This window comes from Rhodofomes roseus, assembly GCF_022264815.1.
Source record: "Rhodofomes roseus strain CIRM-BRFM 1785 chromosome Unknown C8Q71scaffold_21, whole genome shotgun sequence".
Classification (NCBI taxonomy): Eukaryota; Fungi; Basidiomycota; class Agaricomycetes; order Polyporales; family Fomitopsidaceae; genus Rhodofomes; species Rhodofomes roseus.
The window spans coordinates 123,100-147,305 of NW_025952977.1; the positions used below are offsets into that span (position 1 = coordinate 123,100).

A 24,206-nucleotide genomic window follows, 5' to 3' on the forward strand; every position below is an offset into this window, starting at 1 on the left:
GTTTGCTGCTCAGTACGTGCTGAAAGAACGGCGGTGGACCCAGCTCTATCGGCCTGGGCACACTCTCCCTCTGTGAGCTGCACCTGACAACGCCGTGCTCGGCATGCACGTCGGGAACTACGACGCGGAACCGCAAGAGGGCACAGACTCGGATACCCTCCTCAACGATGCGACTTCGACCACGCGTCTCGAAGATATTGACGAGCCTGGCTATGCTGCTGTCAAGCCGATAGCGTACTACGGGGAAGGACCATTTGACCCTCCGAGTTCTGATGACGAGGAGGATGAACTCGAGAAGCCAAGTCGGTCGCCGAGGCTCTCGCAGCGCGGTCCGCGCGACCTCGAAGACGGAGTCCTTGGATCGCGCAAGGTGCGCTTCTTCAGGCTGACAATCTATATCCATTGTGTTCACAGACACGCAGCATGCTTCTTCTCTGCGATTTCTCGTCATTGCACTTGTATCGCTCCTAGCTGTTGCTGGTGTGATCGGTATCTTCGCGGCGCACTCATACACGGGCATGCCATACCGTATTCGCGGTACAAAGCATATCACCATGGATCACATATTCAACGGCACGTTTTATCCGACGAGCGAGAATATCCTGTGGGTGCCGGAAGGTATAGTATATATCATGTGGCATGTCGTCTCAGTACTGAACGACAACAAGCGGGCGATGGCGTCTTCGCTACGCAGAAGAATGACTACCTGACTCTGGTTGACCTCAAGAGCAACTCGACGCGCAATTTGGTTGCATTTGCGGACTTGACAGATGTGAGAAACATCGACCATACACACACCGCATACAGTCAACTGAAATCTCTGTAGGAATATGGAAGACCATTGTCCCACTCTTCTTGGAAGCTGTCCGCCGATATGAGGTACATGCTCATCAAAGCGGATAGAGTTAAGGTATGCTGAAGTATACGACGAAAGCATCTCGGTCACTGATGTCATTCTTCGCTAGCTATGGCGGCATTCTAGCTACGGGAACTATTACGTGCATGATCTAGAATCCAAGCATACTTGGCCTTTGGTTCCCCCTACGTATCCACCAGTTACGTCCTACGCCGTATGGTCTCCCACAGGCCAGTCAATAGCGTATGTTCTCAAGAACGACTTATACGTACTTCCGTCCGCGTCGTGAGTACGTTCCTACAAACGCAGCTATGATGTACTCAATGGATGCTAGGCCTGACGTATCACCTGTCCGTGTCACGAGCAACGGGAACGCATCAATGTTCAACGGCATTCCAGATTGGGTGTATGAAGAGGAAGTCTTCTCGGCAGACTACGCGCTATGGTGGTCTCCAGATTCGAAGAACATTGCGTATCTGAGCTTCGACGAGACCGCTGTTGACGAATACACCTTCCCGATCTACAACCCCACCGAGGACTCACATGCAGTTGTCCCTTACCCGCAGCACGTCACCATGAAGTACCCGAAGCCTGGCTACAAGAACCCGATCGTGTCATTACAAGTATTCCAGGTTGACGATTACCTCAGAGACACGCGATATGGAGGATACCAGCCGGCCGCGCTGGCATCGTCCTCCCTGCAGCTCGACTGGGACGGCAGACAGTCTGCAGATGATAGTGTCATCCAAGAGATTGCTTGGGTAGGCAACGAGACGCTTCTGGTGCGCGAAGTCAATCGGGCTGGGAACAACGGAACCGTCAGCATCTTCGACCTTGGATCCACTGCGGCCTTGCGCAGCCACGGACACGTCGTGAGGAGGCTTGGCAAAGACGGTGAGCAAGGTGATGACGGCTGGATCGATCAGGTAAGCACGTCTCGTATCGGATGTATCTGGGATATTAACTCATGCGACTTCACGCAGGCCCAACGAGTGTATCCCCTGCCAGCTAGTCTGTCTCCGCCCGGGCATTCCTCGTACTTAGATGTCATCCCGACCCCTGAGGGCTACAACCATATCGCACTGTTCAGTCCCGCAGACACCAGCACGCCACGGTTCTTGACGTCCGGTGAATGGGAGGTTACCAGCGGAATCTTGGCCGTTGACGTCAAGAAGAGCCTCGTGTGAGTGCACTATGCGCATCGGCTTGCGTGTCAGCGACGTACTGACGAACATGACGAAATGTCAGCTACTTCCAGGCGGCAAACCCTGACTCGCTCCAGCGGCATATCTACTCGGTGCCCATCCCTGCTATCAGCACCTCTGAGACTGTCAAGCCGACAGCCCTCACGGACGTCAGTAGTGCTGCCGTGTACAACGCGAACTTCTCTCCGGAGGGTGGTTTCTACCTTCTCACGTACAAGGGACCATATTCGCCGTGGCAAAAGGTCATCAAGAATGGTGACAAAGGTCTGTCGCTGAACGATCTACGTGATCAATGCTGACCTGGCACAGGCGGTGTCCAGTATGTCCTGACTGAGAACCCTCAACTCAATAAGACCCTCGAGGAGTATGAGATGCCTGTCGTCAGCTACGGAACGATCACAAGCGAAGGCTATGGTATGGGGGTCGCAGAGCTTCGTAAATGTTGGTGGCTTACCGATCTAATTAGAGCTGAACTTCAGGGAAATACGTCCACCAAGGATGGATGACACGGGCCGAACGAAGTACCCTGTGCTGTTTCGGCTGTACGTCATGTTTCGTGTTTGTATTTTACTTGTGTGACGATCCCTCCGGATTGCAGGTACAACGGCCCTAACTCGCAAATGGTCAATCATGAATACGGCCATGACTGGCATGACTTCTTGGCTTGCAGCATGGAGTACATCATCGTCACCGTGGATGGGCGTGGGACTGGTTACAAGGGCCGGAGGCTTCGAAACCCTGTTAAAGATAATTTGGGGCACTTCGAAACAATAGACCAGATCAATGCTGCGAAGTAAGTTTTGCGGTGCATGGAAGTCGGGGCGAGTGTCGCTCATCGTCATACGCAGGATCTGGGCCGGGAAGAACTACGTGGACTCCAGGCGGATTGGCATATGGGGCTGGGTGACCTTCGTTCATTATGACTGCGTATCAACGTGTGCTCATCTTTGTATGTTTAGTCATACGGTGGCTTCATGTCTTCCAAGGTAATCGAAGCCAACGCTGGTGTACATACCCTGGCCATGGCCGTCGCGGTAAGCTACTTCGTCCCATTTGCGCTTCAGACATTGATCTTATCCGCCGCTAACCAGCCCGTCACCAGCTGGCGACTATACGGTGAGCGCGACTAACAGACGTACTATGTATTTCCTCTCACGCGTACCCTAGACTCGATCTACACGGAGCGATACATGGACTTGCCGAACGTTAACCCGCAAGGTTACATCACCGCGTCCATCTCGAACGTCACCGGCTTCCACAATGCAGATTTCTTGCTCGCACACGGCTCAGGGGACGACAACGTGCACTTCGCGAACTCGGCGCATTTGCTAGACATGTTAACCCAGGAACATGTGCGGAACTTCGAGTTCAGGATGTTCACAGATAGGTGCGATCACTTTGGTGCCGCTGAGGCTGATAGTGAGGCTGACTTGCAATCTAGTGATCACAGTATGTATAAGCGCGACGCCAACCGGGAACTCTACGAGTTCATGACGAGGTTCTTGTTCGAGCGATGGGGCAAGGGAGGAAAACGACGATCGTGGTGATCAGCTTTCACTCATTTTGGGCACCATCCTGTATGCATTATCGGTCTCGACGGTTCACACTCACTACCTGTTTTAATACTAGATGCTACTTTGCCGGTGTGCTGCGGTGAGATAACGTGGATGATTAGGTTCAGGTCGCAGGACAAGTGACTCGGCTCAGAGTACCTCCAGAGTGCAAATCCGGTATCAGCATGCTCAGATGCCCGGCTTTTCGAAGTTCGAGAAGCTCCAAGCATGGGAACCGTACGCTGAGCGCAGCAATCAACATTGTCGTCGACATACACAGGCTCTTCAGGCAATGGAGGGGCTCGCCGGCTCGCCGCAGACCGCGCATCACCTGTAAGGTGCAGCAGTCAAACGTCGAGGATGCACGAGAGGCATTGAAGCGCAAGTTGCCATATTCTGACAGCTCACTGCCACCGCCCGGTGCTATAACGGTGACATACGCTTCCTCTCTCATTCGCCCGCCACAAGCCAATTACGTGGTGGGCGTTTCGTACCTGCGTGCCTAACCTTGACGCAGCCAGTAGCGTTAAGCGAATTACAGCCCAGACGAGCTGCATTGCATATCGCAGTCTGGACATCCGGACTAGGTGTGCTCTCGCCGCGCGGCATGTCCTCACGATAGGTGTGGTATATAAGAAGGCTAGTCCCATCGTACTACCCCCCAAGCTCAGTTGTCGACCACCACCACTACCTACCACCACCACCACCACCACAAACGCTATGTCTGTGAGTAGGGCCTGTTGACTTCTTGGTATTTTGCTCATGTGTCGTCGACACAGGACACCGTGAAGTGCGCCACCGTCGAGAAGAACGGCGGGAGCTGCGCCTGGCCGGCATGCGGCTGCGCTGAGCCCCCTAAGAGCAAGTAAACTACTTGCGACATAGGCCATGCAGCACGCCTCTTAAGGTACGCTCTTGTCTGTACGTTGTCCATGAGGGTTAGCATTGACTTTTACCGAACTACCTCACAGGCGACGCTGCAGATGGGTCTGTCCATGCAGGGTCGAGGTTCGCGTTGCTTTACCGACAATGGAGTGTACACTATTATGACCATTCACGTCTGGTCCAGGGCGAGTCATTACCTGGACCAGTGCATTTCGTCAGAAATTTCTGCTCTACCTGTGTGATCGTCGGAGGACACCAGAACAAGATAAGTTACGCTGCTGAAGCATTGATTTTGTGTCCGTCGATGGAGCTCCCGAGTCCCCCAGCTTGATGCATTCATGCATGAGTGAGACTGAGACAGCATTGTGAGGATCCCCGAATATCTCGGAGCGCCCTGCCGTGCGGCTCGCCCGAGGCATCGCCTCCAACAACTTGAATATGATCTGAGCGACCGTGCACTTCCTCTATCCTCGAACACCACTGTACGGTCGTCCGTCGGCTTTTGCTTCAGTACAGTACAGAACGTGTGGCCCAGTATCCGCGTGCGCACAGGAAGAGGACACGAGATACGAGCAAGCACCTCTCCGGAGTCGTCCGAGATACCATATCATTATGCAGGTCGAGGGCTGCGCCGACGTTGCTCAGAGGCCGCCGGTAAGTCCGAGATGTCTCAGTATGTAACTCAGGCAGAATGCCGTGTAGGTCTGAACGACTTGCTCACAGGCAGCCAGGACTGACTACGAACATAAGGTGCTCCGGTCAAACTCTGCGACGACGTCGAGGTACGGGTCTCCGGCGCAAGGAGAGGCACAACATATGGTGTCTTTGTGGCCTGGCACTTTGGACGACCACGGGCGCATGACTAGAGAAGATGGCGTATCAGCGAGTGTTGACGACGCACGAGAATCCGAGGTGTCGTATCCCGTCTTCAACGTATGGAGTTCATATTACAGAGACGGTGGGCTCGTGGGCTATGCCCAGTATACCACTCAGCCTACCCTCGTCCCCCTCTCCCGAGCTCTTTCAGATCGCATCCCCCTGGAGGTCATCTTGGAAATCGCGAACGCACTGAGTCCAGGGCTGGATCGAGGTACCGAAACCCTCCTCTCGATGATGTTGGTCTGCGCATCATGGTACCCATACTGCATGCGGGTCCTGTATCGCAATATGGTGCTTCGCGACAGAGGTTGCCTACCCCGGCTAGTTGCGATTACTCTCCCCTTGGCAGAGGTACGGAGACATATGACATCCACCCAATCACTCGTCCTTGGTGGCAAGAATCATGACGACAAATGTCCCATCTCTGCACCTCTAGTCCTCGGCGGACTGCTGCCCTCATTGATAAAGCTGGAGCTGAATAATCTCCGCGTCCCAATCCATCCCAGTTTTTTCAGGGCATTACCTAGGCTTGCGACCGTGACGGATCTTAGGCTGCTGAAGCTCGAACTGCATACTTTTCACGAGCTGCGCCGCATCATCTGTGCGTTTCCTCGCCTGCTCGACCTGACAGTCGGCCACATCGCGTATGCGCTGCACAGGGTCAATACACGCCTCCCGACGTCACAGATTGCTCGAAGCTCCGCGTCCCGGGCCGTCGTACGCCTCAGGACGTTAACACTTGATTGGTCCTCGCATCCTCAACTGCTCATACATCTCATCCATTGGCTCACTGATTGCTCTATCTGTGACCACCTCTACGATTTGGCCTTAAATGGAACCGGAGCTCCTATCGCTGGCGGTATGCGGATCGTAGTCAACAAGTACTTTGATCAGCTCCTGCAATCTGCTGGGCCATCTATCAAGCGCCTCACGTTTGGGTCTGAATGTAGGTGCGAATGGTGTATATCATCTTGCGCAAGCTCAGGAATGCGGGCAGCACATCTACCTTTGCCATCCACGACGAGCCTGAAACACTGTACAAATCTGCAGTACTTGGCCTTCAAACTGTCCGAATACGAGCGGAAGGACATCGTTGACGAGCTGCTATTTATCCTCGGACACATACGCAGCAATCTCATAGACGAGATCGGTACGTCTTCCATGATCTCTATAGCTCCTTCCTGTAATTCTGATCATACTGCAGCCATCATAACCCCTCGTTGGCTCACGAAGAGAGACGTACTGCAATTACCCGAGCATCCTGAGGACATCCCGCTGGGTCTGCTGCACAAGTGTCAGCTCAGCGAATTCTTCGCACGTCTCCGCGTAGTCGACTTGCGTATCGGTGACCGATACGGAGCTGAAGAGAAAAAACGGCGACAGGCGGTCAGCCGAGCGCAGCGCCTCTTTGCGCCGTGGAATGAGCGGGGAATCCTCAAGACCATCGTCGTGCAGTGACCAGGGAGCCTGGTGGAGTCCACGATCTCGTCAAGAATGCAGGTTTATATTCGTTGATGCGTTGACTAGATATTCTATCACGTCGCGGAGGGACGCCCCGTTCCTCCATGCGCACAATTGACGTTGTACTGTCCAGGTCAGGAGCTTGTGAATCACTCGTAGCTATCCAATGGCGTGGCAAAAAAGGGCCCGGGCTCTCCGTCAATCAAAAATTTCACGGGAGCCCTTCATGCAATACCATGTGTGACAGAATTTCCCATACTCAAGGTTCTGCTGATGTCGAAGACAGCCCGTGGATTCAATGAATCAACCGCTCAATCATGCGGCCGTCTAAATCACGGGTACGTCCTATGCCTTTGTTTGACTCGATCTGGCGGCACCTCTACTCTAGTGAGGAAACATTGCTCCTTGCTGGACATAGCACTCTGACCCAGATGAGCGCATGTAGGGGTATGTACTGCTATGACTTGCGTCACCGTGACCACGCCCACCGACTTCGTGGGTACGAGGTACAAGCCAAGAGCTCGAATTAGTCTCTCCGCCGGCAAGTAAGGCCATTCACAGCCACCACATACCGTCAGCCCCCGACTTTGCACCCCTTTCTCGCACAGCATGCTCGCTGACTACAGATCCCGTGGAACGTCTGCAAGAATAATATCGGGCGGCGTCCCGTACGGAAATGACGGCGTGCTTGAGTCTAATTCATTCACAGTCCCGTGAACCGGGGCTCAATGATTACCTTTCAGCGAACGTGCACATGTGGGCTTCCTCGAATACGGAAGAAGGAAGCGACACTGCTTCTCCATCATCGCATGCTACCATTGGCTGAGATCACTCCGCTAGGACCGTGCTACTTCTTTATACGACCAATACTGTCGTCGATTCCATTAAATGACAACCGTGAGGGTTCAAGACTAGCACATGTGCCTCGGCCTCGATGCCCTGACTCTCACTGGGGTGACAGGTATGGCTCCCACACATCCGCTGCTGCTATTCCTGAAATCACTTCCAGCGACGAAGTGCATTCAATGCGTGACGAGTACGGCTGGATCACTATATAGTTCGTGCCCTGTCATCCAGGGTCCTGCCAGGTACGTGAGACAGCCATGGCTCTCCTACTACCGTTCATCCTCTGGGCAGTAGCCGCCGCTGCGCAGGGTGTCTTCGATGTATGTTCAATGCCCGCCTTCTCTCCGTGGAGTCGAATCTGATATTTAACGGTGTGATCAAGTTCCCTGAGTACCCCCCAGCTGGAACGCCCGACCCCAACTCGACGCTCGCGAACGGGGCAGCTCCGTATCCCTATAATGTGTATGAAGACCCTGGTCTAGCTCAGGCCCGCATCCACTATGACACGGGCTCTTATGGCCCGACGCTGGAGCTCGTCCATGCTTACTACAATTACTGGCCTACAGTAAGTGGATTGCTTCGTGTCTCGTCAGCGAAGCCCGACTCATCATGATCGACAGGGTGTCGGTGTAGCCAGTGACGGGTCAATTTTCACGACCTTCTCCCGAGGCAACGAGTCGTACACCTTGGCCACCTTCACCAGCACTACAACGGAAGAGGCTTGGCCGAAGTGTGTACACCTCCTTCCTGTTCTCGACCACATACTGATTGTACCCACGCCGAGCAGCCAAGAGTGGAACACGCCTGCTGCTTTCGCGAACGAGAGCAACCCTGGCTATAGCATCGCGACTGACAAGCTCTTGCTCGTCCAAGCTGTCGTCGTTGACGGTCTCGACCGCGTGTGGGCGCTTGACACGGGTCGCCCAGAGGTGAACGGGTCATACCTGCTCGCGCAGGTCCCTGGCGGCCCCAAGATTGTCGGTTTCTACCTCAACGGGACGAACTTTGCGACGTACACGTTCCCCGCGAACGTTGTCTACGCCGACTCATCTATCAATGACATCCGGCTCGACCTTCGTGGGGAGGGCTATGCGTATATTCCGGATAGCTCCCCAAATAGGCCTGGTATAATCGTGCTCAACCTTGCCACTGGAGAGTCGTGGAGGCACCTTGACGGCCATCCGTCTGTCACACCAGATAATGGCTTCGTGCCCGTATATGATGGAGGTTTGTTAGGTTACACTTCTCTATGCCTCCCCAGGATCTGATTCTTTCTTCAGTACCGTTCTATCTCTACCCTGTGACATCGCCCTACGCGGTCAATAACTTCGGTTTGGTGAGATAACTCGTTCTTCTCTATGTCCGTAACTTACGTGCCTGCACAGTACGCCGCTGACGGTATCGCGCTGTCCCCCGGTAAGTGCCAGGGGTATCGAGACATTCTTTCAGCTCATTCTGTATTGAACCTTGCCAGACGGAGAATACATCTACTTCGCGCCGCTCGCGAGCCGTCAATTCTGGCGTATCCCCACATCGTACCTCAAAGTTAAACCGGGACCAGACTACCCCAGCGCGTACATGCTCGCGAAGCGGGCTGTCGAGCACCTCGGCGAGAGCGGGAGCAATGCGGACGGGATGGAGACGGACAGCTCGGGATACATCTACGCTGGAGCGCCTGGTGAGTGGGATGGTTGCGACACACGCGATTTGCTCTGGCTGTGGGTGCTCACTGTTATGTACAGAGCATAATGCCGTGACGAGGTACAATCCGGCGACGGGTCTTGTCGAGCCGTTCGTCCGCGATCCAGCCATCCAGGTTCGTCCCAGGTCACTGCCCAGGCGGTTCACCACGACTCACTCTTCCGCTCCTCTCAGTGGCCGGATACTTTGGCAGTTGCCACCTTGCAGAGCGGCGGCAGCTACGTGTACTTCACCTGCAACCAGTACGTCTGCGGTTTCCCCCTGATGTCGTTGTCAACATCGCCGCTCACTGGCACTTTACAGGCTCTGGCTCGGGCCCAACTACCAGAACGGGTAAGCGACGCACCCAGGCTCATCTCGGATGCACTTCGCTTATACTGTGCCCAACCCTCGTCTCAAATAGGACCGACCTGCGCACGAAGCCGTGGGCGATGTTCAGGGCCCCCATCGAAGCCCAGAAGGCGACGCAATTGGACTGAGCAAAGCCAATCTTATCACCCCCTCCATCTGGCCGCTGGAGTGCGAGTCCAGTGTCCCGCGCTCTTCTTGTCTTGGACTTGGACTTGGACTCGGACACACGGAGGGCACCGCTCGGTGCGCTTCCTCGAATACATGTGTCGCATTGAGTATATGCATCACATCGTCGGGCATCGTGCCAGTGAATACCGGAGTCCGAGAGCGCAACACTCATGCCGCAGGTTGAACAAAACCTCGGCGGAACCACGTCCCGCGTGCCAGTCGCCGATGTACCACACCGTCGGCTGCAATCGCTGACGCGTATGCCAGCGCAGCACTATCGTACGGCCAGGCTGCCAGTGGCAATCTGTGCGAGCCCCGCCGCTGACGTACGTATCACCTCCGGAGTCCGATGTGAGGCCGGAACAGCAGATCACTACATACTGTCTTGCGGAACAGCGCTCAGCGACCGCCGTCTTACTCGACGGCGCGAAGTACAGCCTGACGGCGGAGCGTCCCGCCGGGCACTCGGGACGACCGCAGTCCGAGGGGAGTGTGTCTTGTTCCGCTGGGGCCGCATCATGGTTAAGTTGGGAGTGAAGTCGGAGCGCCGAGCAGGGTTGATGCTGCTGCGAGCGGGTTAGAGGCCGCAGTGCATCATGAAGACATCGCCCACCGTACACTGGTACTAGTGGTGCTGTTCAGGCGGGTCACAGCGGCGAATGTGAGTTGTCGTGCCAAAGAAAGAAGCTCATTGACGATGTTCATTGACATTGACAAGAGGAGTGGGCTCAGCTGTCTTCGGTGCCATAGTATAGACGTCGACCTGTGAGCCTGAGCAGCGAGACGTTTCACTTGAGTTATGATTGCCAATTACATTTGACTTGCCCTGCCCACTGTCGACGGTACTGAAACAGGCCGCATTTCCGTCGCCGCTGTTTCAACTGATGCTTGAGTCGTGCTTGTAGTCGGAGCGCTGGCGGGACCCTTCAAGCAATGTAGAATCCAAGCGGCCAAGGGCACCAGGCACTAGTGACGACAGTGTCTTGCTGGGTGAAATTTTGCTTGTCACCAATGAAACGTTACATCGGACACGATTGACACGCACGACACAACTCTACTGGCCTGCGATTCAAACCACAAACCCCTCGAGTACCACCGGACATTGGTTGAGTTTGGAAGGTGTTGCTACGCTCCAGACCTTGGGTCTCCGAAGAACCAAACCACCTCCAAGTGACTCGCAATTAGCGATTCATTCCTCCAAGTAAACGTGATACATACCTTGCGGCATGTCGATCGTGGCAATATAGGCATGCAACCTTTAAGCTCGGGTTTGGCAGCAGGGAAGCCGTTGTACCTGCGATGCGTGATTTTCATTGACACGGATCCGTCGTACCTTGTCTAGTGGGCTTCAATGGCTTGCCACCGTCACGGCGGTACCCGACGGTGAAACATCGAAGATTTGGGTCCGATGAAACGGCCAGCGAAGTGTCCAGGACGTCTACCAGTACGCCGTTCCCTTGTTCAGCACACGTTATCCGTCGTTGTCACTGAACACCCTACTTACGGCTCGCACACGGCCATCGCCGACTGTCTGACAAGCTCGGTCAGCAAAATACTCAGCCCATTCGACAATCGGGACTGACTGGCAGTATGATCGCAGGCCCGCCTAGGCGCCAGCGCGGCTGGCGCGCGGTAGACACGTGTGCATGGGCACCCCGTTAGTGTCCCTTCGTAGCCCTTCGTGGCGTCCGATCGCGTTCGATACACGGCCAACAGTCTGAGTCAATCGATCGCGCTAGATTCACCCAGGATCGCCAGCCCTGCCAGCCTCGCTCCTCGCGCCCCGTCCCTCTGCGCACGCGGCTTTAGCTTTGCGAAGACGAAGACGAACTGACGAAGCCCGGGAGGCACTGCGCAGCGAGCAGCGAGCGCGGGAGGCGCTATGGGCGAGGGCGTGGCCACGATCTTGATACTATAATGGGCGTTGATCGGAGGGGGTTCCGTGCCTGGGGAGGTGCACCCGGCCGGACGGTACCTTCGCCAGCCCATCCCGGCCACCTTCACTGTCTGCTCGTCCTCCAGCCGCATTCTCTGCGTGCAGGGGACATGGCGAGCGGCGGGAGATAGGCGTGGATGACGAATCACGCGGGGGACGTCAGGCCAGCGGGGCAATTTGTACGTACACACTGGGGAAACGGTCGAGCATCTGGAGGACGACGGAGATGGTCCCACGTCCGTCTGCCGTAACATCCTCTATCGCGCCGCCCAAGGCTATCATCATCATATCATTCTCGTGCGGGTCGCCGCCGGTGCACCTTTGGGTACATAAAGAGCGAACATAGCCGATGTGCTGCATCATGATCTGGCAGCACGCAATGCGCAGAGTGCGAGCAGTTGGCGAACGGCCTCGGGAACGCGCCCACATGACTGCGACTAGTTGTATCGGGCTTGCTCGCTAGGCGAGCGCGGCCCGTTGTGCATGCGCACGGGGATACGCTGGATGCCAATTGGGTGCTGTCGATGGCAGGCGAGGGAGCAGTGTTCCAGACTCGGATGCGTACTGAGATGACGGCGGAAAGGCTAATCGCCCAGCGCTGCGGGGAACTGCACCTGGGAAGGTCGCTGGAAGTTCGAGCGACAGGCGCGCGCAACGCTGCTTCGCGAGCTTCGAATGCTTGTCAGTCGAGCAGAACTTGCACTGGGAGCGGCAGTTGGTGCGGGGAGACTGGGGAGCGAGCGTATCAGATCAGCTTCCGCTGATGAGGCCTCCTCCCCACTGAGCCAGCACCGGTTGTGTGCAGCAGACACACAAACAGCCACCGGGCGAACGGAGGCTCCGGGGAGGAGGCTGGACGGCGGCGCGCGTTGGTGTGGCCACCCGGGACTGAAGTACTGAGGATGTATCGCGATGGGATGCGGGGGCTCGGCCTTGGCCGCGCGCGCGTCGGTGGTTAGGCAGAGAGGGACGCGCTTCGATTGGCCGCGATTACTCAATCTCCTGCGCGTCACGGGACAATGCGAAGCGGCGGCGAGCGGTGAATGGCGAATCGGGAAGGAGAGGCCGACTAAGTTATGTTCGCAGTCAGACAGACGCGAAGGGCGGTGACCTACTGGGATGGTGCGCCTGCCGCCGCGCGTGTAGGCTCGTGGGCGCAACAACGACCGAGCGCGCGCCACGAGCAAATTTCCGGGGATGTCGCCGCGCACGGACGCGCTGCATGTTGAGGACAGGTCTAGGAATGAGTGTACGGTGCTGCCACGGGTGATGGGAAGGCAAGGCGGCGACGTGGGATTGCCGTGGACGAGGGCGAACTGCCAGACAGCGTGGCAGCGGGCGTGGGGGGCTGCACGGTGCTGGGATGGATGGGGAGGGTGGACGGCGCGTGGCGGGACGGGGACGGGGACATGGACGACGCGTGGGGGCGGGGGCACGTGTGCTGATACGGGCGGCGCGCTTGTTTGTGACCCCGAAATCGCGATTTATTATGGATGTTCGCAGTGGCATGCCTCCGCCGCAAGTCTCTCTCGCCCAGCACCTGCCTTCTTCCTCCGTCCTGCCTTGCGCCCTCCCTCCCGCCTCCCGTCTCCCAGCTACCCCAGCTGCCCCCGCCGCCCGGTTGCGGCTTCCCCACTGCCCCGCGCGCTGCCAGCCCGCGTCTGTCTCGCGCGCATGGACCCATCTACCACCTACTCCCATCCCCCGCCTCCTCCCATGTCCGCCGACGGCCCCTACCCCCAGCACGCCCAGCAGCAGCAGTCCCAGCAGTGGTCGACGTCTTCCGTGAGCCATCTCGTACCCGGCTCCCACTCGCAGTCCTCCTACCCCTCACCGTCTTCCTCTACCCCGTCGGGCGACCAGTATCCGTACTACACCCAACCACCGCCCCCGCCGATGAACGTCCACACAAATCCCGGGTCCGACCCCCACCCCGACCGCGCCGCCCTCAGCCTCAACCTCTCCTCCCTCTCCGTCGCGTCCCCGACCAACATGAGTCCCATCAACCCCAGTCCACACCCGAGCACGCAGCCCAGCTCCCACGTCTCCCCGATTACTCCCATCAGCCCGTCTGCCGCAGCCGGCCTCCACGCGCATCACGCACACCACCACGGCCTGCAGCCGCCTTTCACATTCGCGCCCCCCGGTGATCACGCTGCCGTCCGCTACGACGAGCCGTACGATTACGCCGGCCGCCGCCTGACCAGCTCGCGCTCGAGCTCGTCATCCGACAAGAGCGTCCCGCGTAAGCGCAGCTTCCCGACCGTCCCTGCCCTCAGCACGAACATCGAGGAACCGTACGGCGACCACTCGATGGACGCGAGCCCATACGACGAGGTCGACATGAACTATGGCGGGCTCGAGGGCAGTCCCGTGGACGGAAGCACCAGCGGAGGCGAGCAGGATGACCATATGAAGTCCTTCGAGACCTCGTCATCACAGCAGGGCAATCCGAACTTGCCGCCGAGCACGCATGGCAGCATGCCTCAGGTGGGCATGCTGGGAAAGCCGCTGGGGACAAACAACTTTGTCACAAAGTTGTATCAGTGCGTGTATTCGCCTTTCACGTAGCTGCGTGTCTTTCATTGACACCCATTGTATCTCTTGCCAGGATGATCAACGATCCAAAAAGCGCGCAGTTCATACAGTGGACGGAGCTCGGTACCAGGTGCGTGTGCCGTGCGCCTGTCCGCGGGCCCTCGATGCTCAACCATCGTTATCGTCAGCTTTGTCGTCTCCAATGTGGGCGAGTTCAGCCGGACGATCCTCGGCTCGCACTTCAAGCATAACAATGTCAGTCTTCCTATCCCGTAAAAGCCCGCGCCCGCCGGATGCTGATAACCGCCGTTTTCGCAGTTCTCGAGCTTCGTGCGACAGCTGAACATGTATGGATTCCACAAGATCAACCGGGTATGTCCTCTCCACCCTTGCGGCGTCTTTCCCTCCTCTTTGCGGTTATTCCCGTCCAACGTCCTGAAAACTCCCATGCCCCCCGTCTCCATATGATACCCGACCTTGGAAGCGTCCGCCGCGCCGTATACCTTTCGCAGCTTTCCTCATTGGCCATAATTCTCCGGAGCACACGCTGCCTGGCTGTCGTCCGCATTTCCAACTTGACATCATCGTGATCCCGGGCTATCCGTCGCGATACTGACATGCGCGCGCCTCCTCCCTCCGCAGACGCCCCGCGCGCAGCGCACCTCCGCCGACGTGCAGACGTGGGAGTTCTCGCACCACAAGTTCCTGCGCGGGCGGCCCGATCTGCTCGAGGAGATCAAGCGCAAGGCGCTCGAGCCCGACCCTGCGACAAAACACCGCGTGGAGCTCCCCGGAGAGGTACGTTGCGCCCACTCGCCCGCCGGCCCGCCTTTGAGTGTGTATGCTAATTTGCCTTGCGGATGCGGATGGAGGTGGCGGCGCAGCTTGCGCAGGTGAGGGAGGAGAATAGACGGCTCAGCTTGATGTACCACGCGGAGAGGGGACGAGTCGAGAGATTGGCGGGTGTGACGAAGGCGATGTACGAGGTCATCCAGAGGTCATGGCCTGGCTCGCGTACGTATTTGATTTCTTCGAGCAGCAGTGAGACGGGCTGACTGAATATTTTCGTCGGATGCGGCTCTGATTACGACGTGAACAGTGCAAATGCCCTTTCCAAACGATCTCCTTGAGCCAGACAACCCAAACATCTACATCACTTCGCCCAACTCGATGACCCCACATGCGTCGGGCGGCAGCGGCTTCCTGCCCTCGCTCTCGATGTCTGGCCCCGCGCACTCGCACACGCTGCACCACACCCACTCCCTGCACTCCCTCGGCGCGAGCCCGTCGAGCAGCCCGACCACCGCCGACTTCCCGCACCACGTACACAGCGGCGCGCACCACTCGCACCACCACAGCCAGAGCCACACGCCCGCGAGCAGCCTCTCGCGGCAGCACTCGTTCCAGCACCTGCCGTACGAGAGCGCCGCGATGCACTCGCACCACGGGAGCAGCTCCGGCGGGGCCGCGCACCACGGGTACGCGGGGCGGTACGCGGCGGACGGGGCGCCCGCGCCGCTGAGCACGCCGCTCCCGCCGTCGCCGGGCCCGATGGACCTCGACGAGCGCGTGGGCGGGGCGAAGCGCCAGCGCACGGCGCCGTCGTCGGGGCTGAGCACGCCGATCGGCGGCATCAGCGAGGGCGGGAAGAAGAGCAGGGCGCGCAGCGACAGTGCGCCGCTGGGCTACGGCGCGCTCGGGAGCGGCTGGGGCACGGCGGGGCGGCCGCGGAGCGGCAGTGGGCTCGGGAGCGGCAGCTTGGGCGCGAGTGGGGGTGGTGGGTTTGGGAGCTCGGGGCTGAGGGGCGTGGGGGCGTTGAGGAGGGAGGAGACCGTGCCGAATATCGGGAGCGTGAGTCGGGCGGCGGGCTCGGGCGGCGGAGGCTTGCCTGGCCTGGTCCTGCCGGGCGTGCCCGGGAAGAGTTGAGGGGTGGAAGCGGAGAGGCGGGGGTAGAGGTTGGAGGCGCTGCAGTCCCGCTGTCCGTGCGTGCGTTCACCGTGGATGCAGGGGTGGGCGCGGTGCCGGCGCGCTCTGTGCGTGGTGCCCTTTAGACGTCGGGCACGCGCCGGGCGTGTGGGGTGGTGCTTGCTTGCTGTTTGCTTGCTGCTCGTTTCTCGTGGTCTTGGACAGTGGTCGGACTCTGCGGATCGGGGGCTGTTGTGCGATAGGGGTTGGTGTCGGTGTCGGCGGCGGCGACGGTGTCGTCAAAAGAAGAAAAGCAATCCCCCCTTGTTCACTGTTCATCTCGCGCCCCTCTGGTCGCCCGTGTACTACAAACGTCCCGTTCGTCGCTGTCGCTCATTGTTCGCCTTCGTCGCTGCATCTGTGCTTTTGCTGTTTGTCACATAGCCGGTTCGTCTTCCTGTGCATACTCACATACATACCTTCGCCCTGCTGCATCCACGTGTATACCTGTACCGCCTACCTACGGTCGATATCCGTCTGCTCGTGCGCTGCGCTGCGTTCCCTGTTATCCCTGCTCCTTCCAACAAACCCATACCCTCCATGCACCCACCTCCGCACCGATTCCATACCCGCGTATCTTCCCGACCCGCCGTACCGCCCCGACCTGACGTGGTTCGACCTTCGACTTTGTCCGTTCGCATCGCATTCATCCGCCGCCATTGGGATTCTTCGCTGTCGTCTCACTCTCTGGTTCTGTACGGTGTCGCCTCGCCTTCCTCCTGCCTCCCGTGCTCCTGGGTCTCCTCGTGCTCGCTCATCTCCTGTACAGTTTCGCGAATCTGGGCTCCATTCATAGACGTGTATTACCATGCAATCATCCTCCCCCCGCGCGGTACGTATATAGCCATGTATACGCCCGCGTACGTACAGACAAACCCCACATACATAGCTCGCACCGGTACATAGCTACGAAAGAAGAAAATGGAAGGAATTGTATACCTGTCAGCCCGCCGCCTCGTGGGTGGTCGTTTGTCTGCCTGAAAGTCCGCCGAGAACGGTGAGTGCGCCGTGATACTCATTCGAAGTGCCTGCTAACCGACAGGGACACGGCGATCGGACGGGGGCGGCTCCGCGCCTCCAGGCCTCGTGTGTACGGACCTTCTCGAAGGCCGCACGGCGTCGATCGATGCGCCGGATCGGGAGGGCGATGGGTTTGGATCCGCGATGCTCGACAGCCCCGCCCCGATCGACTCAATGGCCCGTCACTGTCATCCACGGCTGATCGAAGGGCCGCCCTCCTGTCCTGCAATGCGGCTTCGTGGCGTGAGGCGACGCGTCCTCCACGCGTCGGCTGGCGGGCAGTTCCTGTCGAGGTCGTCCGACGCCACCGCACGACTTTCTGTCGGACAGGTATGCTGCATGCATGCGTGACGTCAATGCGAGCTAGGGATACGCAGCTACTTATATCGCGGAGGAACTTTGCTGTCCGACAAGGATGAGCCTTGTGGAAAGCATCGTTCTACTGGCGGGCCTACGTCTTTGCATCTCGGGACAGCGTTGCCTTCGATCTCCAGAAGCCGAAGTACGTTGTGGCCGCGCCTGCGGTTCACAGTGATGCAGCTGCGGGGACTCCCGGCGGACGCAATATTGACACGAGGCCATACAGAGAACAGTATGGCAGCGGCATGGGAGAACATTCCGAGCCAGAGAACCACGTCGTATATGTCAGTATATCGCACCACTCATTGTCGAGCAGATAGATTGACCCGTCTTTGGTCTCATTGCCGATGTACAGAGAACAGCACGCCGCGGCAGTCCTGTTCAGATGTGCTGCTACTGCTTGCGAGGCCGCCGGGTGTGGTACTGCCATGCTCTGGAGTCCATACAGTCTCATGATCGCGCGAGGTGCCACCGCTTCTCGCAAACAACGCGCCCGGTGGATGACCCTATGCGTTTCTCGAATTTCGCGGATGTCTACCTGGCTATGCCATACGGTATATATTTATAGATGAGTGGAGTCTCATCGTTGTCTTCTAGATACGCGATCTTATTGTGGTCACAGGATAGCCGGACGACTATCATGCGCGGCCAAAGAGCTACTACAATAATTATGCTAGGGTATTGTCCCAACCATGTTAAACGGTGGTCACTGCAGTTGCAGCAGAGTACTACATACCTCCCCGGCCTGTCTGATACAGCGCCTTCACCATTTCTCCCTGTTACAGAACCTAGCACGACATGATCAAGTCCGAGTAAATCATCCCGCTCAACCAGGCTACTACAGCGGCGCATGCGCACGCGTGCCACTAAACCCCGCCAGCGCACAGTCAGCCGCGCTGGACCCTCCTCGCCGGTACCACGTTGGGAGCGCCACGGCACAAACGGTCTTCCTCCTCAACACCATACGACAGCCCCGGACGCCAAAGCTGGCCGCCATGCTCCCGATCGCGTTTAACGTCGCGGGCTGCATGGGCGCGAGCGACCTGGTGCACGGCGTGTCTCGCCGCCCGGTTGCCCAGCGCGACCGTGACTGATACGGGAAGGAGGTCCTCCATCCGTACGACCTACCTATGTCGGATCCTCGCGGGGCAGGAGAGCTTCTCCAGGCTAACCGCTTCATTGTGTACGACCCCGGGAGTAGACGACGTGGAGGGCTGTTGTTACAAAACGTCTTCATCACCTTTTCGAACTCGCCGGCTGACGTACCCTGCGATACCTTGTCTTCCTTGTATATACACCGCTCCAATGTCAAGAACACATTGGCCTCAAGCCTCAGCGCTCAGCGAGAGCTCCTTGTCGAAGCCTTTCTCAGAAGAAGCACTGCACATCATAGCTTGTCGTGGTAGACACATATGGACCGACCGACATGTGTGCATAGGGTCGTCTTGTCTAACGAGGGTGGAATATCATAGCCTGCGGAACAAGGACGCACCTCGAAGCGACTTCGAAACCGTGCCACGGGCACATAACGTCTGCGCAGGCCAAAACTGGTAAGCGTTGTTATATGGCTTGGGCCGCACAGCTCGCTTGTTTAGGAGTACTCTACCAGAACTAAGCTCTCGGGCCCAATGATGCCGTTGGCAGCGCCCCGCGATGTACTTCCTTCTACATTTCAGTGGTAGTCAGAGTAGTGGAGCCGCTCCGACGCACCCGTGGCGTTCTGCGCCTGACGGACTACCGAGTCCTGTCCTTGTCAATTGACGTCAGGACTATATATCATGCCTTCGCCAGAAAAGACCCCATACGAATCATCTGCGCGATCATGGTGAGGGAGATGGAACGGACCAGTGGGTGGCACGGTGCAAGAGCGCTTGTCGTTCTTTTATTGTCAATAACGGAGACTACTAGTAGCATGATGCAGGGCAGGGGTCTTGAACAGGCTACAGCGACTGATCGTTCCTGGTCGCCCGTGCTATGCTGTCGCGCTCTGCCATAGGATTCTCTCTGCATGACCCGAGTCCAGATATCGCTTTGTGAGCATACCATACTCCTAGTTGCCAACGAGACGCACCGCAAAGGAATAGCCACGCGTGGCGAAAGCTGCGGTAGCTGCTGTACTTGGTATTGTCCCTAAGATCGGTAATATAAGACGGCGGCCCCAGCTGCAGACCGTCTCCTGCGTCCCGCACGCCACTCACCACTCGCCACTCTATCTCGGCCTTGTCAACTGCGAAGCGACAACCGCATGTCTGCTGAGGCTCGCGCCGCGACATATCGTACGACGGATTGGTTAGTCAAGCCCTTGTGGTTCGACGACGGAAACGTGATCCTCGTCGCTGATGGACTACACTTCCGCGTCCACAAGAGCATGCTCTCGATGCACTCACCTGTGTTCCGGGACATGTTCAAGCTGCCGCAATCCGACACTGGCAAGAAGTCAGCCTCCGAGTTCAACCCAGACAACCTCGACGTCGTGCGTATGCCGGACAACGGATACCAATTCATCTATCTCCTGAAAGCCATATATGAGAGATCGTGAGTGTGCCGTGTTTCTGTCAAGCTATCTGGCACTCACACATGTAGTGCTACGGTCTAGGTTCTTCCAAGCGAATAAGGCAGTTGGTTTTTCGGACGAGATAGCAACGAGCATCATCGTCCTCGCAGACAAGTACGACATGCAGGACCTTTACCGTGAGGCCACCCACCGCCTCAGTGGACTTCCATACCCTACGACCTTCGCAGCCTTCGAAGTCCGGCAAGCACGCCCGCATACAACACCTGCTCACTCGCCGAAAGCGCGGCGGGTCAACATCACGCTGGAACCATTCTTCCTCATCAACGCCGCACGACGGTTGCAGACAAGAGAACTGCTGAAGATGCTCCCCATAGCGTTCTACTTTGCCACCAGCATGACCACAGAAGCACTGACGGATGGGGTGGCGCGCAAGGTCCTGCACAAGACTTTGGGGGATTACGGACGAGAAGTCCTTGATCCTGAAGATACTCGGCGGTGCATCGAGGCGAAGCCTAAGCTCGTGAAGGCGAGTCAGGACGCCACACGGTGTTTCTCGTTGGATACCGCAAACCTCAGCCCAGCCTGTGCAGCAAAGCAACGCAGAAGCCCGTGCCTCGTAGCTCTGGAGCGGTTATCCCAGGCAGCCGCCGGAGCAGACCTAGCGAATAATACATCACCCCTGAAGTCTAGAGAGGGATGGTTCGACAAACGCTGCACGGATGCGCCAATGAACAAGCTTTGCAAGGATTGTCAAGCACATATCAAGCGTCTTCACAAGGAAGCAAGAGAGAAGGTGTGGAATGACCTCAAGAAGTTGTACGACCTCGAGGCGTGGCCGTGACGAGTCGGACGGGATCGCAGGTGGACAACCAAGAACTCACAGACATTGTTCTTCCCATCTCCATTGCATCCTCGCGGACATAACCTCTTTGTTATCGGTCATTCGCGCAGTATGAAGCTGTGATGCGTGCGCAAGACACTATCTAGTATCTCGTCGTAATCTTCTGTAGTACGCTGCACAACTTGATCTTGGAATGGTATGCCTTTGACACAGGTCAAGACATATCCGTGCCTACTGCATGCGCAGCGCATTGACAGCCAGAGCGTAGTAGATATGAAACACGGACAGTAGCAGAGGCAAGAGAGTTGTAGTGGAGGACCAGGACGAGGAAAGACGTCGACGCGTCGCGGTCCAAGATCACACGCCACAGGCGCGCAACTCGCGCGACGCGCGGCTCGAGGCTCCTTCTCCTTCTGACCCAGCCCTGAGGCCTAATACTGACATGCTCACTGACGACTCTATGACGACTCTATGCTTTTAAACATACCCCGTTTACAGTCGGCATCGACCACAAATGTTCCGTTCATGCGATTTGCGATTATGTCCAGCTTGAATGAACGCGTTACCGGAAGTCGAACGCGGACAGTCACAGTATTGCTACTGACGGTCGTTGAGGGAAGGGGTATATTGAGAGATGCTGTGAGCCCTCGATTGCGTCAATTGTGTATAGAGGTATGTTCCAGGTCATACTATGCAAAAATCCCCTGAGAGCTTTCGTATGTAGATCAGAACAGCATAGCCCTGCCTCAGCCCCCGAATTCGAAAGTTGTGAACAATCAGTGCGAGTAGGTATTGCAAAACCCGGTCGTGTGATACCGTCGACGAACTCGGGGTCGTACTCGTGCGCGGTGAGTGCAGCGGACATAGGTTCCTATACGATAACTTAGGCTCGATGCCAATCTGCTCTATCATTAGGACACGGCGGCCGTCTGTGCCTCTGGTCCTCGTTCATCTTGTTCTGGAGATCACATCTTTGTCTTCCCTTTGCATCTCTCCGAAGCTTTGATCCCATGCTGAGGGCTTTTGGCTAGCCCAGCGGAAAAGACCAAGCTGGCCGACATCATATTCGTTCGCAAGTTCTTCGCCGACGGTTTCCCCGTGGGGACTCCACACTTCTGCCTGGGCTTTGTGCGCCGATCACTCACCCCGGAATCCTATCAAGCCACCCATGATTCCGCGCCAGTGGTCTTCGTCATATTCCCAGCCCACGGCGTCCGAAAGACAGGGTCCTGCTCAGTACTCAGCTGCGAATCACCCTATGCCCTTCTCACGTGTGCGTGCCAGTGGCTCGATCCTGACATATAGCAGGCACGAGATACCCGGCCGCCTGGATTCGTAGGCTAACCCCGGCCTCGCTGGGAGACTTCTTAATAACAAGCGGCTCATCGTGCTTCGCGGCTTACTACGACATTGTGAAATTGGTGGCCAGGCCTAGCGCCTGTGGCTCACGCACACGACTGAACTTAGGTAGGCATGCGTGTGAGGGTGGGATGCTATAAGCCTAGGAGAAGCCCAGCGGCCCCGGAAACCTCCCCGCTGCATGCTAGCAGGCTGTAACACACGATGCTCAGGACGACTGCTGCTATTGCTCGTACGCCGTTCGCGATGAGGCGGCCGTTCTCCTCGATGGCAACCTTGCCGCGGGAACGACCTCTCTCATCCGTGTCCACGCCCCTGAGGGCGACCACTAACCTTCTCCGCGGCCAGATGCTCATTCGAGGCGCGGCGAACTCTGTCTCAAACAAGCCTGGCTCCCAAACCGTTAGGCAGGCTGCAGTGAACATCAAGGAGGAGCTTGGGAACTCGGGCGCAGACTTCGCGAAGACTATCGCAGGCGCAAACTGGTTCCACGACGCTGTGGCAGCCAACCCGAAGCGCGACACATTCGTACGTTTGCGTGTGGTTTGTGTGCGATGAGCTCGTGTGTGAATACGGAACCTCCAGTTGGGCATCACGAACGCAGTTGCGCACTCTGTGCCGCCCGCGTATATCGCCTTTGGTTTATTCGGCGGTCTTCCGTACCTCGGGACGGGCGCCGCGACCATCTACATGGCTCAGCAGGCTGGAACTGCACTGTCAGGTCAGTCACATTCAGCGCTCAAACAGCAGCGAAGTGACTTACCTACCCCTCTGTAGACTTCACGTCGCGGATTGACCCTGGAGTCGCCATCACCATGCTTGATCACGCTTTGCACATTCAGATGACCTACGGCGCAGTCATGCTGTCATTCCTCGGCGCTCTCCACTGCGGATTCGAGTTCGCGGGGTATGGCGGGCAGAAGGGGTACGCAGCTTTCTGTACATACACCGATTTCGGATAACTGAACATGCGTACATCACAGCTACCGCCGCCTCTTGCTTGGCGCATTCCCGGTTGTCTTCGGCTGGTCAACGCTCGAATTGCAGCCCATTGAGGCGTTGATCGCGCAGTGGGTTGGGTTCACCTGGATGTGGTGGGCGGATCTGCGAGCCACGAGCGCAGGCTGGAGTGAGTACATCGCCATCAGGATGATCCGTACGATCTGACCAGTACTTCCCAGCCCCGAGGTGGTACTCCCAGTATCGCTTCTACTTAACCCTTCTCGCCGGAACATGCATCATTAGCACCCTCGCTGCGACGAGCTACTGGGGTCCCGTGGGCGGCCACGGGCTCGTCAACCATGACCTGAACATGGTACGTGCCTTTGCCTTCTTCCGACCTTGTTGAGTGAGCGACACGCCAATCGCCCCATCGGCAGATTCGAGCCCTTCGCAGGAAGCAGGAGCCGGAGAGCGCGGGCTTCGTGGCTGGTGACGTCGAGAGCGTGCTTCACGACGGAGATGCGTATGTCCTCGTGAGGAAACGCCGCGCGCCAGAGCCAGAGAACGCGAGTGAGCAAGAAGCCGCCGCGGCGGAGTGAAGCATTCAAGAGTCGAACAATCTTCGTGGACATTTCTTCATCTGTCAGTGTTACGATGCTGCTGTAGGATTACTGTAGCATTCATCTGCATCTGTTCTGGATTGCATCCAGTGTGTATGTATTGGTACGATGGGAGAATATCATTCATGTATATATATCGACGAATTTCAAGTTATGTAACCGCAGTAACTGTCAGTACATAGACATCATGCAGAACAGGGCCCTG

At 57.4% G+C, this 24,206-nt stretch overlaps 7 protein-coding genes across 7 annotated transcripts; 6 read left to right on the forward strand and 1 right to left on the reverse strand.

Annotated features, from left to right (window-relative positions):
• Positions 1-103: 103 nt before the first annotated feature.
• On the forward strand, positions 104-3,608 carry C8Q71DRAFT_798564 (dipeptidyl aminopeptidase; the record flags this gene model as incomplete). Its single annotated transcript, XM_047925822.1, has 16 exons — positions 104-370; positions 423-618; positions 669-772; positions 827-910; positions 966-1,141; positions 1,191-1,782; positions 1,840-2,039; positions 2,105-2,325; positions 2,371-2,475; positions 2,528-2,603; positions 2,660-2,854; positions 2,910-2,964; positions 3,021-3,095; positions 3,153-3,177; positions 3,229-3,448; positions 3,503-3,608. The coding sequence occupies 16 exons, from the start codon at positions 104-106 to the stop codon at positions 3,606-3,608; spliced, it is 2,697 nt and encodes an 898-aa protein (XP_047775413.1).
• Positions 3,609-3,931: 323 nt separating this feature from the next.
• On the reverse strand, positions 3,932-4,914 carry C8Q71DRAFT_255269 (uncharacterized protein). The gene is made up of 3 exons (XM_047917327.1): positions 4,579-4,914; positions 4,392-4,515; positions 3,932-4,338 (listed from the first exon to the last, which is right to left on the reverse strand). The coding sequence occupies exons 1-3, from the start codon at positions 4,666-4,668 to the stop codon at positions 4,019-4,021; spliced, it is 534 nt and encodes a 177-aa protein (XP_047775414.1). The 5' UTR covers positions 4,669-4,914; the 3' UTR covers positions 3,932-4,018.
• Position 4,915: 1 nt separating this feature from the next.
• Positions 4,916-7,326, forward strand: C8Q71DRAFT_255315 (uncharacterized protein). Its single transcript, XM_047917328.1, has 5 exons — positions 4,916-5,153; positions 5,223-6,324; positions 6,376-6,528; positions 6,583-7,177; positions 7,285-7,326. Exons 1-4 carry the CDS (start codon positions 5,112-5,114, stop codon positions 6,834-6,836), a joined length of 1,551 nt encoding a protein of 516 aa, XP_047775415.1. The 5' UTR covers positions 4,916-5,111; the 3' UTR covers positions 6,837-7,177; positions 7,285-7,326.
• A 616-nt stretch (positions 7,327-7,942) lies between these two features.
• On the forward strand, positions 7,943-9,865 carry C8Q71DRAFT_879225 (major royal jelly protein-domain-containing protein; the record flags this gene model as incomplete). The annotated part of the gene is made up of 11 exons (XM_047928456.1): positions 7,943-8,005; positions 8,068-8,250; positions 8,306-8,415; positions 8,473-8,912; positions 8,966-9,021; positions 9,071-9,101; positions 9,160-9,363; positions 9,428-9,501; positions 9,561-9,628; positions 9,690-9,719; positions 9,790-9,865. 11 exons carry the CDS (start codon positions 7,943-7,945, stop codon positions 9,863-9,865), a joined length of 1,335 nt encoding a protein of 444 aa, XP_047775416.1.
• A 3,872-nt stretch (positions 9,866-13,737) lies between these two features.
• On the forward strand, positions 13,738-16,305 carry C8Q71DRAFT_798566 (HSF-type DNA-binding-domain-containing protein; the record flags this gene model as incomplete). The annotated part of the gene is made up of 7 exons (XM_047925823.1): positions 13,738-14,387; positions 14,453-14,509; positions 14,568-14,634; positions 14,698-14,751; positions 15,022-15,177; positions 15,252-15,420; positions 15,479-16,305. 7 exons carry the CDS (start codon positions 13,738-13,740, stop codon positions 16,303-16,305), a joined length of 1,980 nt encoding a protein of 659 aa, XP_047775417.1.
• Positions 16,306-19,870: 3,565 nt separating this feature from the next.
• C8Q71DRAFT_255663 (uncharacterized protein) lies at positions 19,871-21,129 on the forward strand. Its single transcript, XM_047917329.1, has 2 exons — positions 19,871-20,259; positions 20,321-21,129. Exons 1-2 carry the CDS (start codon positions 19,970-19,972, stop codon positions 21,078-21,080), a joined length of 1,050 nt encoding a protein of 349 aa, XP_047775418.1. The 5' UTR covers positions 19,871-19,969; the 3' UTR covers positions 21,081-21,129.
• A 1,255-nt stretch (positions 21,130-22,384) lies between these two features.
• Positions 22,385-24,196, forward strand: C8Q71DRAFT_776717 (uncharacterized protein). Its single transcript, XM_047924671.1, has 6 exons — positions 22,385-22,967; positions 23,025-23,160; positions 23,217-23,364; positions 23,423-23,568; positions 23,621-23,754; positions 23,819-24,196. The coding sequence occupies exons 1-6, from the start codon at positions 22,644-22,646 to the stop codon at positions 23,978-23,980; spliced, it is 1,050 nt and encodes a 349-aa protein (XP_047775419.1). The 5' UTR covers positions 22,385-22,643; the 3' UTR covers positions 23,981-24,196.
• Positions 24,197-24,206: the final 10 nt, after the last annotated feature.